The 16,497-nt window shown below is 66.1% G+C and overlaps 2 protein-coding genes across 2 annotated transcripts; one reads left to right on the forward strand and one right to left on the reverse strand.

Annotated features, from left to right (window-relative positions):
- The first annotated feature begins 695 nt into the window (after window positions 1-695).
- On the forward strand, window positions 696-10,279 carry ATXN7L2 (ataxin 7 like 2). The gene is made up of 11 exons (XM_038162303.1): window positions 696-812; window positions 3,524-3,598; window positions 3,706-3,810; window positions 4,559-4,742; window positions 4,825-5,087; window positions 6,439-6,521; window positions 6,606-6,844; window positions 7,319-7,505; window positions 7,926-8,047; window positions 8,747-9,545; window positions 10,157-10,279. Exons 1-11 carry the CDS (start codon window positions 716-718, stop codon window positions 10,169-10,171), a joined length of 2,169 nt encoding a protein of 722 aa, XP_038018231.1. The 5' UTR covers window positions 696-715; the 3' UTR covers window positions 10,172-10,279.
- Window positions 10,280-11,672: 1,393 nt separating this feature from the next.
- On the reverse strand, window positions 11,673-14,774 carry AMIGO1 (adhesion molecule with Ig like domain 1). The gene has a single exon (XM_038162751.1). The coding sequence runs from the start codon at window positions 14,627-14,629 to the stop codon at window positions 13,139-13,141; it is 1,491 nt and encodes a 496-aa protein (XP_038018679.1). The 5' UTR covers window positions 14,630-14,774; the 3' UTR covers window positions 11,673-13,138.
- Window positions 14,775-16,497: the final 1,723 nt, after the last annotated feature.

The following is a 16,497-nucleotide window of genomic DNA, read 5'->3' on the forward strand; positions in this document are numbered from 1 at the left end:
CCCATCCCTGCTCTGGGGTGAACTGTGGAGCTCAGATGAGTATTGGGCTAAAGGAGGGTCCCAGACAGGTCTCAGGGGACCCCAGACCTGTAAAAGGATAATCAGGCACCCCCGCCCGGTATTGGGATAACATTGGGAGCACCACTCCAGTATAGGGATCACCCGGAACCACAGCCTGGTATGGGAATAACGGCAGGGACTCCCAGCTCCATATGGGGATAATGGGAACCCCAGGCCCCCGAAGGATAGTGGGGGATCCCAGGCTGGTATAGGCATAACGGGGGTCCCCAGCCCCGCACAGGAGTGACCCGGACCCTCAGCCTGGTATGGCAATACCCTGGGCTCACAGCCCAGTACAGAACTATACCAGAGCCCAGCCCCTCAAAGGAATAACTGGGTTCTGGGTCCGGTACGGAGACAACAGACAGCCCCGACCGAGTACAGGGATACCGAGTGCCCCTGTAACCTGTTGTAGGCATGCCGGGTACCCCCATCCCGGTACAGGGATACCAGGAGACCCCAGCCTGGCTGGGGATCACTCGGGACCCCCGGGCAGTGCGGGATGTGCCCGGTCAGGGTGGGACAGCGGGTGCCGGTGCCGGGGTCGCTCCGGGACTACCGTGCCCGTGGTGCCGCGGGGCGGGCGGGGCGCGCGGCGCATGCGCGGGGCGGGGGCGGGCGGGGGGGCGGCGGTGCCGCGGCGGCGGCGGCGGCGATGGCGGCGGAGCGGCGGCCGGTGCCCGGCCTGGACGAGTTCGCGGGGCAGAGCTGGAGCGCCTGGCTGGAGCGGGCCGGGCCGCCCGCCGACACCGGTGAGGGCGGCGGCGGCGGGGGGGGCTTGGCGACCGGGGCCGCGCCCGCCGACCCCCGGTCCGAGCGCCGCCGCGCGGCGGGCGGGCAACGGCACCGGGAGAGGGGAGTCCGGCACCGGGAACCGGCAGCAGGGCATCCCGCGCCGGGCACCGGGAACGGGGCATCCTGCGCTGGGAACCGCGAACGGAGCATCCTCCACCGGGCGCTGGGAACCGAGAGCAGGTTCCGCACCGGCTCGTTCTGCTCTGGGAACGGGGCGCCGGGAACGGGGCATCCTGCGCTGCACGGGGGGAAACAGGGCACGGGAACCCTGTGCTGAGCATCGACACCTGGCATCCAGTACCGGGAGCTGGGCGCACGGCAGAGGGTGCCGGGTCTGCATGCCCAGGGCAGGATTCCCAGTGCCCAGGTTCTGGTGCAGGTTGTCCTGGCATGTCCTAGGATGTTCCCTGGCACTGGGAACTGGACACCTGGAAAGAAGCATCCTGTACTAGCACCTGGCACTGGGAACAGGGCAGCCAGACCTGGCACCCTGCACCAGGAACCAGACACTGGGAATGGGCACTGGGCACTGGGAAACTGGCACTGGGAATGGGCACCCTGCACAGGGAAACTGGCACTGGGAATGGGCACCCTGCACTGGGAACCAGACATTGGGAATGGGCACCCTGCACTGGGAAACTGGCACTGGGAATGGGCACTGGGCACTGGGATCCTGGCACTGGGAATGGGCACTGGGCACTGGGAACCAGACACTGGGAATGGGCACCCTGCACTGGGAACCTGACACTGGGAATGGGCACCCTGCACTGGGAATCAGACACTGGGAATGGGCACCCTGCACTGGGAGCCTGGGAATGGGCACCCTGCACTGGGAACCTGACACTGGGAATGGGCACCCTGCACAGGAACCAGACACTGGGAATGGGCACTGGGCACTGGGATCCTGGCACTGGGAATGGGGCACCCTGCACTGGGATCCTGGCACTGGGAATGGGCACTGGGCACTGGGAACCAGACACTGGGAATGGGCACCCTGCACTGGGAAACTGGCACTGGGAATGGGCACTGGGCACTGGGAACCAGACATTGGGAATGGGCACTGGGCACTGGGATTCTGGCACTGGGAATGGGCACTGGGCACTGGGATCCTGTCACTGGGAATGGGCACCCTGCACTGGGAGCCTGGCACTGGGAATGGGCACCCTGCACGGGAACCTGGTGCTGGGAATGGGCACTGGGCACTGGGAACCAGACATTGGGAAAGGGGCACCTTTTACGGGACCCCTGGAATCCAGCATGCAGACCTGAAGCCAGCACTGGGAACTGGGCACGCTGCACTGGTGAGCAGGCACTGGGAATGTGCCATCCTGCACCAGAACATGCAGGAGCAGGAATGGGGCACCCAGCCCTGGGCACCGGACAGTGGGAATAGGATATCCTGCAATGGGTACCTGGCATCAGGAACTGGGCACTGGGAACCTTACACTGGGCATCCAGACCTGGCACCCAGCACTGAGCGCTGGGAGCTGGGAATGGGCACTTCCTGCACGGGGATGTGGCTCCAGCACAGGGCATCTGGCACCAGGCATCGGGACCGGGGACCTGGCACGGCCAGGCGTGGCACCAGTACCAGGAACTGGGCACTCAGCACTGGGAACAGGGCATCCTGTACTGCTCACCCAGCACCAGAACTGGGATGGGGCATCCTACAGAAGTTGCCCAAACACTAGGAATCTTGCACTGGACACTGGGCACCTGGAACTGGGCACCCTGTGCTTGCACTGGGAACTGGGCACTGGGCAGCCACACTGGGCACTGGGATTCAGGAACTGGGCAGCAGTGTGGCACCAGGCAGCCCAGTCTGCCCACTGGGAACCCTGTGCCCGTTATTGGGTACCCCATCCTGGATTCCAGTGGACACGGGGGGGAGCAGAGCAGTAACTGGAGAGCCTGGACTGGGAATTAGTTGCCACCATTACCCCAGACCAGGCAGGAGGTACTGGGAGCCCCAGGTGGGGACTGGGCATCACATGCTGGGCACTGGGGTGTGCTGCACTGGGAACTGGGCAGGGCACACTGGGAGCCAGGTGCCCCTTACTGGGAGCCTGGGAGTGTCCCAGTGGGCTCTCAGCACTGGGACTGGCTGCCCCAGACTGGGCACCAGTCGTGGTGCATCTGAATGGGTCTGGGTGCCCAGTATGGCACAGCTGGATGGAACTGGGCGCCCAGTATGGCATGGCCTGATAGGACTGGGATGGACTGGGCACCCAGTTTGGCACAGTTGGCCAGGTCACCATTGCCACTGGCTCAGTGGCCACCAGTGCCCCCAGAACAGAGCCCAGGCACAGCCAGTGGAGCCACGACTATGGGGACCAGATGTTCCCAGGGGTGTCATGTGCCACACTGAGGTGTCCTCAGGGATGTTCCATCCCAAGGCAAATACATCCCAGGGGTGTCACATCCCAGGAGTGTCACATCCCATACTGGGATGTCCCCAGGAACATCCTGCTGGCACTGGGCTGCCAGGATGGGGACCCTGGCGATGGTGACACACCACAGGGCGACGTCAATCACAGGATGATCTGTCTCTCTGGTCTAATTTTGTCTGGTTTAATTGTTCCAGAAGCAGGGATGCCAGGACCACCCCTGTGTGGGAGCACCGGGACTGTCCGTGTGGCAGCCACTGACAGGATTTTGTCTCTGGCAGGATCAGGGTCAGAGCTGGAGGAGAATGGGAAGAGTGGCAGCAAGAAAATGGACACCATGACCCTGATTAAGGAAGGTGAGCTCCTCTCTGGGGTGAAACCCAGCATTTCAGGGCTGTGTGAGTTGGGATCCCTGTCTGCAGTGCTTCCAGCTCTGTGCCAGCTGACTGAGCTCTCCCCACAGACATGGACATCTTCGGGCACTGCCCTGCACACGACGAGTTCTACCTGGTGGTGTGCAACCACTGCAGCCAGGTGGTGAAGCCCCAGGCCTTCCAGAAGCACTGTGGTGAGCCAAGGAATTTGGGGAATGGCTATTCCACCCCGTGGTGCTGGGAACAGCACCGGGAATGCCAGCAGGGCTGGCTGTGGGGCTACAGCCTTCGGGCAGGGAGGGGGCTCGCAGCATGAGAGCTCTGGTGTGGGCTGACAGTGGGGTTATCCCATCCCATGCCATCCCATCCCATCCCATCCCATCCATCCCATCCCATCCCATCCCATCCCATCCCATCCCATGGATCCCATGCCATGGATCCCATGCCATGCCATGCCATGCCATGCCATGCCATGCCATGCCATGCCATGCCATGCCATGCCATGCCATGCCATGCCATGCCATCCCATCCCATCCCATCCCATCCCATCCCATCCATCCCATGCCATGCCATGCCATGCCATGCCATGCCATGCCATGCCATGCCATGCCATGCCATGCCATGCTATCCCATCCCATCCCATCCCATCCCATCCATCCCATGCCATCCCATCCCATCCCATCCCATCCCATCCCATCCCATCCCATCCCATCCCATCCCATCCCATCCCATCCATCCCATGCCATCCCATGCCATGCCATGCCATCCCATGCCATGCCATGCCATGCCATGCCATGCCATGCCATCCCATCCCATCCCATCCCATCCCATCCCATCCCATCCCATGGATCCCATGCCATGCCATGCCATGCCATGCCATGCCATCCCATCCCATCCCATCCCATGCCATCCCATGCCATCCCATCCCATCCCTCCTGGCAGAACGCCGGCACGGCCCGCTCAGCAAGCTCTATGCCCGTGCCACCGCGTGCCACGTCGCCGTGAACGGGCAGCCGGTGCCCGGCAGGACCCCCGGAGCAGCCAAAGCCCTGCAGGAGAAGCTCCCTGGTGCCCGTGGGAGAGCCCAGCCCCTCCCTGAGCACACGGACAAGGACAACAACCTCTGGTGAGCGCTGGGACGGGCGACGCCGATGCTCCTGTGGGGTCGCTTCGACGCCACCCCCTCCTCCCCAAAACTCTCTCCACAGCTTGTTTGTGCCCGTGGTGAACCTGGAGAAGATTCCCAGCATTCCCAAACCGGACGGGCACGGGATCAAGGTGCCCCCCAAAGCCGTCCCCACCAACTCCAAGGAATCCCTGGGGAAACCCGCGGCTGCCGCGGTGCCCAAAGAGCCCCCGGTGCCCGCCGGGGTCGGGGGGGATTCGGCCATGCCGGAGAGCATCCCTGCTCCGGGGGACAAGGATGTGGGGGCCCCCAAAGCGCCCCCCAGGTCCCACAGGAAGCTGGCGCGTGAGTCCCCCCTTTCCTTGCCGGCCATGGGGGGGGGCGGATGATCCCAGCGGGACTTCCTGGGGCCGGAATTCCGGTGGCCGGGTCTAGCAGTGGGGTAGGTACCGGGGGGGTGGCTGCCCCCTCTCCCCTCTCCTCTGGAGGGTTGTTGGGGGGTCCCTGCCCTCCCCCCAGTTCTGGCCATCCCGTAGGTTTAGGGCCCCCACTTGGCTGCTCCCAAGGAATGGGCACAGCTCAGTTCGGATCCCCAAACTCGCACGTGTTCCTCCAAAAGTGGGGGTCAAACCTGTGTCCCCCATAAAAATATGGAGGTGGAACACACTGCCCCCCCACAATATGGGGGTTGAACTTGTGTCCTCCACAAAAACGTGAGAATTGGATATGCGACCCCCAAAAATATGGGGGTCAGATATGCATTCCCCCCAAAATATGGGGGTTGAATACATGTCCCCCAGAAGAGAGGGGTTGAATATATGTCCCCCCAAAAATAGGGGGTTTGGATGTGTATCCCTCCAAAATATGAGGGTCAAATGTGTCACCCCAAAATATGGGTGTCAAATGCATGGTCCCCCAAGATATGGGGGTCAAACACATGTTCCCCCCAAAATACGTGGGTGAAACATGTGTCCCCCCAAAATACAGGGGTCAAATGCGTATCCTCTGAAAATGTGGGGGTTGAACATGTGTCTCCCCAAAAAATATGGGGGTTGGGCATGTGGCACCCCAAAACACGGGGGTCAGACGTGTTTCACCCCAAAATACGGGGGTTGGACATGTGTCATCCCGAAATATGGAGGCTGAACCCATATCCTCCCAAAATATGGGGGCCAAATGTGTCCCTCCCAAAATATGGGGGTATAACACATGCCCCCCCCCCCCAATATGGGGTCAAACATGTATCACCCCAAAATATGTGTGTCAGATGTGTGCCCCCCTAAAATATGAGCTTTGGACATATGTCACCCCAAAAGATGGGTGTTGGACACATATTCCCCAAAACATGGGAGTCAAACATGTGCTCCCCTGCCCCCAGAACAGCAGAGCCAATTGCTGCTGTGCCCACAGACTCTCCCAGGTGATAGCAATGCCATTAGCAGGACCCAGGTGAAAATTGGGGGGGGGGGGTCACCCCAGGGAAGGGGCAAAAAAAGGGGGGGGGCTCACCCTGCAGAGGAGCAAAAAGGGGAGGGAGCAGCACATGGTGAACCCCCACCCCCTTAAAACTTCTCAGGGCTGTGTCCCCCCCTCAGAGCTGCTCCGAGGAGTGGGTGCTCCATGCCCAGCCCTAGCGAGGGGTGTTGGGGTGCCCCCCCAGCACTCCCCAGCACCCTCTGCCTCCATGTCCCCCCAGGTAAGGAGTGTGACCTGAACCGGCAGTGTGGGGTGCGGAACCCCGACACCAACAAGCTCTGCACCCGCCTGCTGACCTGCAAGGTAGTGGGAAATGGGATGGGGACACCCCAATATCCCAGCCTGGGTGTTTTGGGGGGTGCTGAGCCCCTCCCTGCTGTCGCCCAGATCCACTCGGTGCACCAGCGCCGGGAGGTGCAGGGTCGGGCCAAGGATTTCGATGTGCTGGTGGCCGAGCTCAAGGCCAGCACCCGCCGAGGGGACCCCCCGAAAGACAGGAGTCCCCCTGAGAAGGACCCACTGCACCCTTCCCTGCAGGACCCCCCCCTCGCTGCTGCAGCCCCCCAATACCCCCCCCTGCCGAGCCAGGCTGTCCCACTGCTTGCACCCCCCCAGGTGAGTACCCCGTGGGTTTTGGGGGGTCTCCTCTCACCTTTCCCCACCTGAATTTGGGGGGATGCATTGAAAGGGCAGGAATGGGAGTGGGGATTTGGGGGAGGAGGGTCCATCTCCCCCCCTGGACTGGGGGGATGTGGTTTGGAGCAGGGATTTGGGGGGGTCCCGTTCACCAGCTGAATTTGGGAGGATGTGGGTGGGAGCTGGGTTTTGGGGTTCCCATCTCACCTTTCCCCACCTGCACTGGGGGGTGTGGCAGGCAGCAGGAATGTGAGTGCAGAATTGTGGGGTCCTGTCCCGGCCCCTCTGCACCTGAATTGTGGATGGAAGGGGGGAGTTGGGGTGGAGGGGGGGGGGGTCCCATTTCTCCCCACCTGGATTGGGGGGCACATTGTAGGGATTAGGAGTGGGGATTTGGAGGGGAGGTATTGTCTCACAGTGACCCCCCCAGTATCGAGCACCCCAAAACTTCCTCTCCGGTGCAGGGCCCGCCTTTCCTCTGCCAGTGACCCTGAGGATGCTCCGGCCACCTCTGGGGAGGGGAGCACGGGAGGCCTCCCCCTGCCCCTGCCCCTGCCCAAGGGGGGCAGCCGCGTGTCCAGCGAGGAGAGCGAGGAGGAGGGGGCTGAGGAGCCCTCCCGGACCCCAGTGCGCCCACCACGGCCCCAGGCGGTGAGTGAGGGGACCCCAGAGCTGGGCAGGGACCCCCAAATCCACCAGTGACCCATCCATGTGAGACCCCAGAGTGGGGCAGGGACCCCCAAATCCACCAGTGACCCATCCATGTGAGTACCCAGACTGGGACAGGGACCCCCAAATCCACCAGTGACACCTCCACATGAGACCCCAGATTGGGACAGGGACCCCCAGCTCCTCCAGCAGCCCATCCATGTGAGACCCCAGAGCAGGGCAGGGACCCCCGGCTCCTCCAGCAGCCCATCCATGTCAGACCCCAGATTGGGACAGGGACCCCCGGCTCCTCCAGCTCCATCCCCGTGTCCTGTTCCCGGCTCCGTGCCAGGCGAGGGGTTGAGGCGGGGGGTGCAGTCGAGGCGGGGGGGCTGCAGTGACCCTGGCACGGTGCCCCCCCAGTTCTGCACCTTCGGCAGCCGCCTGGTGACCCCGGGCTGTTACGTGTTCGACCGACGGCTGGACCGGTTCTGCGCCGCGCTGGGCTCCATGCTGGAGCAGCACCTCAGCGCACACAGGTGGAGGTGAGGGGGGCCCAGGGGACCAGGCCTGGGGTTTGGGGTCCTCAGGGTCCCAGTGTGCTGTTGGGATTGGGGGGAGGAAGGGAGAGGGGATTTGGGGGGGGTCTTGTTGCACCCCCCCATTCAAAGTGAGCGGGGTAAGGTGGGGGTGCAGGGATGTCAGTGGGAAATGAGGGGGTCTCTTTTCACCCCATTCTGATCCAAACTGATGAGGATAAGGTGGGGATGGAGGGATGGGAGCGGGGATTTGGGACCCCCTCCCTACTTGAATCAGGAAGGATTGGGGGACAAAGATGGGAGTGGGGATTTAAGTGGTCCCATTTCATCACCTTCTCACCCAAATTGGGAAAGACAAGATGGGGATGCAGGACTGAGAGCGGAGATTGGGGTGGGGGGGTTGTGTTCACCCCCTCCTCACCTGAATTGGGGTGTAATGGAGATTTGAGGGGGTGTTCTATTTAACCCCTTCCCATCCAAGCTCAGGGGGACAAGGTGGAGATGCAGGGCTGGGAATGGGGATTTGTAGGGGTCCCATCTCATCTTTCCACACCTGAAGTGGGGAGGACAAGGTGGGGCTGGAGGGATGGAAATAGGAATTTGGAGAGGTCCCATCTCACCTCTCCCCCGCTGAACTGGGGTGACGTCTTTGGGAGCAGGAGTTTTGGGGGTTCCCCGTCTCACCCGCCCCCTCCCTTCCCGCAGGAAGATCCCTCCAGCCGTCGTCCCCCCTCTTCACCTCCCCGCAGCCCCTCCCAGCCCCGCTGCCCCCCTTTACGGCCCCGCGACCCCCTCCCCGCCCCTCCGGAGCCTCTCGGCGGCGGGGGGCTGCCGGCTCCCCACCAGCCTCACCTACACCGTGGGGTCCCCCCCGGCGGCGGCCGCCTGCAGCCAGCCCGAGTGCGGGGGAGGGGGCACGCAGTCCATCACCTCTCCCCTCCCCGCCAACACCCCCTCGCCCTCCTTCAGCAAGCTGCCCCCCGGCAAGGCCAGCAAACCCCCCCGGGCTCGGGAGGCGTCCGGCGGCACGGACGCGGAGCCCCGGCCCTGGCAGCCCCCCGCCACGGCCGGCAGCCCCCCCTACAAACGGACCTGTCTGGGGGACAAGGGCAAAAATCAGGGCTCGGCTCCCCCCGGCAAGACGAAACTCACCCCGCCGGCTTCGCCCTCCATCGCCGTGCTGAACGGGACCCCGCGGGTGCGGCGGCTGCCCCCCGGGCCGCCCTGCCGTGCGCCCCCCGCCGCCCCGGAGCCCCAAACGCCGCCGCCGCACGGGCTGGGGCTGGGGGGGCCCCCCCGGGGGCTCTCCGAGGATGAGGCGAAGAAGCGCAAGAACGCGGCCACCTACTGCCGAGCCCTGAAGGCCAAAGCCGCGCCCCCCCTGCCCGGCCCCCCGGCCCCCCCCGGCCCCGGCAGCTCCGGCTCGGGGGGCTCGGGGGGCTCCATCCGCAGGAAGAAGCCGGGGACGCCCCTGGGTTTCGAGGAGAAGAGGAGCACCCTGAAGGTAGGTGGGTGGTGACCCAGGGGGACCCCGCTGAGGGTCACTGGGAGCAGCAGGGATTGGGAACGCTGGGATTGGGGTCACTGCGCCCCGAGAGACGCCCTGTCCCGGGGGGACACCGTGGGGGAAAAGACCGGGACATCCTGGTCTGCTGCGGGGCCACTGTGTCCTGTGGGGGGACACCCTGTCCTGTAGGGAGACACCGTGTCCTGTGGGGGAACACCATGTCTTGTGGGGGCCACCCTGTCCTGTGGGGGGACAGCGTGTCCTGCAGGGGGCCACCGTGTCCTGTGGGGGGCCACTGTGTCCTGTGGGGGACAGCATGTCTTGGGGGGGACACCCCCCTGTCCTGTGGGGGACCAGCCTGTCCTGTGGGGGGACACCATGTCCTGTGGGGGACACTGTGTCCTGTGGGGGACACTGTGTCCTGTGGGGGGACATTGTGTCCTGTGGGGGACACTGTGTCCTGTGGGGGGACACCGTGTCCTGTGGGGGGACACCCTGAGGACTTCCCCAATCTTGGGGACACCGTGGGGTTCCCCTCAGCCTGTGGAGAGTCCCTGCGGGTCTCCTGTCCCCCGTGCAGGACTGAGTGGTCCCCTCTCCCCCTGCAGTCCAAAGCCCATTAACAGAGGGGTCCCCGGGGGCCCCCCGTGTCCTCCCCACCGGGAAACGCCTGAAAACCGAGGAAGGTGGAAAAAAAATCCCAAGGAAACACGAAGGAAAAATCCCAAACTTCCAGAAAATACCTCAAAACTCTCAGTTCTGTTCTCTTGCTGCTAAACCAGCCCCGGGAGGGGGGGGCGGCACTGGGGACCCCCCCGGACCTCCCGGGGCCCCGTCGGCCGCGGATATTTATAAGAAACGGTTGTTGCTGTTTTTGTTCTTTTTGTAAAAAAAACAAACAAAGGAAAAAAACCAAAGAGTTGTGTGGTGGGGGATGGGGAAAGGGGGTGCTGGGGGTCTGTGGATTTGGGGGCTGGGGGGCTCAGTGGGGCAGGGGGATACTGGGGGCCATGGGGAGTTACTGGGGGCAGGGGGAGTCACTGGGGAGCTGGAAGGGGTCACTGGAGCTGGTCAGAGTGTTGAGGGGGCAGTGGGGTACTGGGGGGCTCCTTGCGGGGGCTGTGGAGGAGCAAAGGGGGTCTTTGGGGTGCTGGGGGGGGCTGTGGGCCTGGGCAGGGGTTCACAGGGGTCTCTGGGAGGCTGAGGGTGTCATTGGGGTGCTGGGGGGCTTTCTGGGGGCTATAGGGGGTCTGTGGGGTTCTGCAGGGTGGGCAGGGCCCCGTAAGGGTTTTTGGGGGGCTGGGAGATGGTCAGTGGGGTCATTGAGACTCTGGCAGTTCTCTGGGGTGCTGGGTGGTGGTGAATGGGGTCACAGGGTGCTGGGGAGGCTCCGTGAATGGATGGGGGCATACTAGGGACCACAGGAGGTTTTTGGGGTGCTCGGGGGACAGGTGGAGTTCATTGGGATCCTAGAAGGGCACAGGAGACTCAGAGGGCCTTTGGGGACTTGGGGGGGGCAGTGGGGTCATGAGGGGGCTGGGGAGATTGAAGTGAATTGCTTGGGGGTGGCCTCAGTACAGGGGGGAGGTCGTGGGGACCATGGAGGGTTATTGGGGTGCTGGGGGCGTTAAAGGGGAGGTCCTGGGGACCGTAGGGGATCTTTGGGGTGCTGGGGGGACAGGCGGGGACCATAAGGGTCATTGAGGGGCTGGGGGTGTCAGTGGGGCTGGCCATAGGGGGTGCCAGAACGCCCTCCCAGCACAGAGTGTCGGGGTCAGGGTCAGAGGGACCCTGCATGGGCACACTGGGGTGACCAGGGTGCCTCCCCCTGCCCCCCTACCTCACCCCCCTGCACCCCAAATGGGGCAGGGAGGGCAGCAGGGCCCCCCACCCAGCCTCACCCCGGGGGGTCCCCCAGCAGTGTCACCCTGTCCCCAACCCACCCGCACCCCAGCAAGGGGACACCCCTGGGAGTCCCCCAAAAGGGTGAAGGGGGCACAGGCAGGAGGGAAACGCGTTTATTTTGGCCGAGGCATCGGTGGGCAGTGCCCAGTGCAGGGGGGACGTCCGGGGTGGGGGCACGGGGGACACAGGCTGGGCTGGCACGGGGGCGCCCATGGGAGGGGGGCACCCCTTTTGGGGTGCAGGAGCCCCCGGGTCCCACCCCCTGCGGGGAGGGGGCTCTGCTTGCAGCTGTGGGTTGCAGGGGGGTCAGGAGGTGTTGGGGGTTCCCCAGGGGGTTGACACACCCCGGTGTCCCCATGGGGGTGGCACATGCTCCCCGGGGACTCATGCTTGGCCATGCACATGCCAAGGGGACAGGGGGAATGGGGGGCCGGGGCTGCAGGAGGGGGGTTCTGCCCGGTGCTGCCGCTCCTGGGGGCTCACGGCTGTCACTGTCACTGTCCCTCAGTGCTCCAGTGCCTGGTGGGGCTGATGCCCTGCAGCTGGTGGCCACGCTGTCCTCACAGAGATGTGTCCCCGTGGTCCTGCGGTGACCTCGGCAGGGGCCAGCAGCGATGCTCAGTCCTGAGGGGCAATGGTGGGACCCCCAAAAACGAGGGACACGGTGGTGGGACTCTGACCATCCCTCCTGCCCAGGGGCAGGTCACAGCAGGAGATCGTCCCCATGGCGTGTCCCCTCACACCCTTGTCCACTGCAGTCCCCCGGTGACCTTGGCAGGGGCCAGGGATGATGCTCCGTCCTGGGGGGTGATGGTGGGATCCCCAAAAGCTGGGGAGACGGTGATGGGGGTCCAGCCACCTCTCCAGCCTGGGGACAGCTCACAGTGGCAGTGGGGACACGGGATGTCCCTGGGGACTCCCCACGGTGTGTCCCCTCACACCCTTGTCCCTCGCAGTCCCTCGGTGATCTCAGCAGGGGCAGGGGATGATGCTCAGTCCTGGGGGTGATGGTGGAACCCCCAAAAGCTGGGACATGGTGGTGAGGGTCTGGCCACCCTGCCTGCCTGGTGACAGGTGACAGCGGGGGACTGCCCCATGGTGTCACATCCTTGTCCCTTGTGGCTGTGCAGTGACCTCGATGGGGGCCAGCAGGGATGCTCTGTCCCGGGGGGCAATGGTGTTGCCCCCCACGTTGGGGACACGGCAGTAGGGGTCCAGCCACCCCTTCTGCCCATGGCATGTCCATGGGGAGCAGGTGACAGCAGCAGTAGGAACACAGGGTGTCCTGGTGGACTGTCCCCATGGTGTGTCTCCTCACACCCGTGTGTCCCTCACGGTCCCTCTGTGGTCTCAGTGGGGGTGTGGGACGATGCTCAGTCCTGGGGGGTGATGATGGGACCCCCAAAAGCTGGGGCCATGGTGGCAGGGGTCCGGCCATCTCTCCTGCCCAGGGACAGGTCACGCTGGGAGACTGTCCCCAGCGTGTGTGTCACATCTTTGTCCCTCACTGTCCCAAGGTGTCGGTGACCTCGGTGGGGCCAGCAGCGATGCTCAGTCCTGGGGTGTGATGGCGTGACCCTCCAAGCTGGGGACACGGCAGCGGGGTCTGGCCCCCCCTCCTGCCCAGGGACAGCTTGCAGTGGCTGATACGGGGTGTCCCCGGGGACCGTCCCCACAGTGTCCCCTCACACCACGATGGGCGTGTCGGAGAAGACGGAACTCACCGAGTCTGGGTCCGACACCTTCCTCTGCGCCTTGGGGCCCTGCCGGGCGGGCGGCGGGGGCGTCCCCCCGCCCTTGAACCGGCCGTTCTGCCCGGCGCCGGCACTGGAGGCCGTGTGGGACCCGCAGGGCTCCCCGGTGCCCCCGGCGTGGTTCGGGGTGGTGCTCAGCACCGAGGAGTTGATGCTGTCGTCGCGCGGCGCCGGCGGCTTCTCGGTGCCGCGGCAGCAGCAGCAGCGGCACGGGGTGAGGTACAGGTAGATGAGCACCAGCACCACGCTCAGGATGCAGCCCACCAGAGTGGTGTAGGCCGTGTTCAGGGTGTCGTGGGGGCCGTGCAGGGTGAAGTTGTGCACCAGCAGCTCCACGTAGAGGGTCTCGTTGAGGAGGGGTCCGGCCACCCAGCAGGAGTACGTGCCGCCGTCCTCGGGGCGCAGCGCCCGCAGCTGGAGGCTGCCGTTGGCCAGCAGGACCACGCTGCCGTTGCCCCCGTCCCCCAGCACCCGCTCCCCGCCCGGCGTCACCCAGTGGCGGCTGCGCACGCCCTGCCACCGGCTGTCGCAGCCCAGCGTCACGCTGTCCCCGAGGTGCGCCTCCAGCACGGCCTCCCGGGCCTTGCTGCAGTTGAGAGGCGGCTTGCCCGCCAGCTCCAGGATCTTGACGAGAGCCGTGGCTCCGGGCAGGAAGCAGCGCAGCTCGTCCTGGAAATCCTCCACGGCGCTGAGGTGGCGGCGGCGGCCGCGGTCCAGCAGCTGGAAGAGCAGGCAGTCGCAGGCCAGGGGGTTGTTGTGCAGGTAGAGGCGGTCGCGCAGCCAGGCGGGCAGCGCCTGCAGCTCGCCCGCGGGCACGGCCCGCAGCCGGTTGGCCGACAGGTCCAGCAGCGCCAGCTGCGGCAGCCGGGTGCCCTCCCGCAGCAGCTCCAGCGGGAAGCGGGCGATGCGGTTCTGCCCCAGGTAGAGCTTGCGCAGCCGGCCCAGGTTCTCGAAGGCCGTGCGATCCACCGTGGCGATCTCGTTGTTGTAGAGCAGCAGCACCTCCAGCTCGCCCAGGTCGCTGAACAGGTTCTCGTCCAGCGTGCGCAGGCGGTTGGAGGACAGGTCGAGGTGGCGCAGGCGCGGCACGTGGGCGAAGGCCTCGGTGGACACGAAGGCCAGCCCGTTGTGGCTCAGCAGCAGCGCGTGCAGGTGCGGCAGCCGCGCCGGCGCCCAGTCCGCGCGCAGCCGCGTCACGTTGTTGTGGCTCAGGTCCAGCACGGCGGTGAAGCGCGGCAGCGGCGCCGGCACCGCGCTCAGGTTGGCCTGAGAGCAGCTCAGCAGGTTGGAGGCGCAGACGCAGCGCGGGGGGCAGCTCCCTGCCGCGGACCCCCACGGGGACAGCAGGGACAGCGCCAGCAGCAGGGACGGCGGCACCGCGGGGACGCGCATGGCCACGCAGGGGTGACGGGACGGCGGCATGACGGGGACAACGCGCGCAGCGCGGAGAGCGGGGGGCTGCTTCAGTCACATGGTGTCGCGATGCGGTGTGGCTTGGTCACCCGGCGTCACTGCACAGGGTGGCTTTCAGTCACACGGTGTCACGGCAGGCGCCAGGCTGAGGATTCAGCAGGTGTCATGGTGCAGAGGCTCGGTATCACAGTCCAAGGTGGCTTTGGTCACCCAGTGGCAGGAGCGAGGCCGGTTGATCCCTTGTCACAGCCCAGGTTGGCTTTGGGCCACCGGTGTCACAGCACATGCCAGGCTCAAGGCTCAGCCAGGAGTCACGGCACAGGGTGGTTCGGTCACCCAGTGTCACAGCACGTGCCAGGCGCAGGGTCCCCCCGGTGTCACGGCACCTGCCGATCTGGCTGCTCACCTGGTGCCATGGCGCGGGGCGCTTGGTGTCACAGCGCTGTCATCAGGTGCCGTGGTGTGCACCCAGGGTCCCTCGGTGTCACGACATGGAATGTGCCCCGGTGCCCCCCCAGTGTCGCGGCTCCTGGTTTGCTCCTGGTGCCACAGGGCGTCCCTGGGTCACTGCCCACCAGGTCACGGTTCGGGGTGGCTCTGTCTCCACTGTCACGACATGTCCGCACCGTCACGGCCCAGCCGGGGCGCGTCTGGCCCGGGGCTCCTGCTGCTCCCCCCGGCCGGGATCCCCCCCCGCCCCGGTCCCGGCCGTGCTGCGGACGGAGCGGCGGAGGATGCTCGCTCTCCCTCCCCCCTTCCTCCCGAGGCGTTACCGGGACTGGGCTCGGGCCCGGACCGGGATGGGGTCGGAGCGTTACCGGGCCCGGTGCGGCGGCGACCGGGCAGGGCCGGGCCCAGACGAACCGAACCGAACAGAGTCAAGCGGAGCCGAACCGAGGGAATCCCAGCGGAGCCGAACCGAACCGAGAGAAGGCGAACCGAGCCGAGCGAGGCCGAAGGAAGCCGAGAGGGCCGCGCCGAACTAAATCAGGCCGAACCGGGCCGGGCCGAACCTCCACGATCCTCCCCGAGCTCAGCCGAGCAGAGCCGAGCACGGCCCGAACGCAGCCGAACCTTCCCGATCCTTCCCGAGTTGAGACGAGCGAAGCCGAGCACGGCCCGAACGCGGCCGAACGGTTCCGACCCGGCCCGAACGCGGCCGAACCGCCCCGATCCGCCCCGGGACGGGGTCTGGGGCCGGCCCGGTGCGCTCGGCCCGTCCCCATTGGCTGCGGCCGCTCTGCGCTCCGCCAATGGCGGCAGCCGCGCCTTAACCCGCCCGGCGCCGCGACCCCGCCCCGGCCCCATCCTGCATCCCGCACCCCGGCACCGGCCCCGTCCCGCATCCCGGCACCGGCCCCATCCTGCATCCCGCATCCCGGCACCGGCCCCGTCCCGCATCCCGGCACCGGCCCCATCCCGCATCCCGCATCCCGGCACCGGCCCCGGCCCCATCCCGCACCCCGGCCCCAGCCCCGGCCCCATCCCGCACCCCGGCCCCAGCCCCGGCCCCATCCCGCACCCCGGCACCGGCCCCAGCCCCATCCCGCACCCCGGCCCCGGCCCCATCCCGCACCCCGGCACCGGCCCCGGCCGCATCCCGCATCCCGGTACCTGCCCCATCCCGCACCCCGGCACCGGCCCGGGCCCCATCCTGCACCCCGGCACCGGGACCGTGTCCCACCCCTGCCCCATGTCTGACCCCTGCCCCGTGTCCGACATTAGCCCCAGACCTGTGTCCCACCTGGCCCCAGACCCGTGTCCCACCGCAGCTCATCTCCGACCCCAGCCCCGGCCCCACGTCTGACCCCAACCCCGGTCCCGTGTCCCACCTCAGCCCCGGCCCCGTCCTCCACTCCTGCCCCGGCCCCATGTCG

Source organism: Motacilla alba, chromosome 26, assembly GCF_015832195.1.
Source record: "Motacilla alba alba isolate MOTALB_02 chromosome 26, Motacilla_alba_V1.0_pri, whole genome shotgun sequence".
Lineage (NCBI taxonomy): Eukaryota > Metazoa > Chordata > Aves > Passeriformes > Motacillidae > Motacilla > Motacilla alba.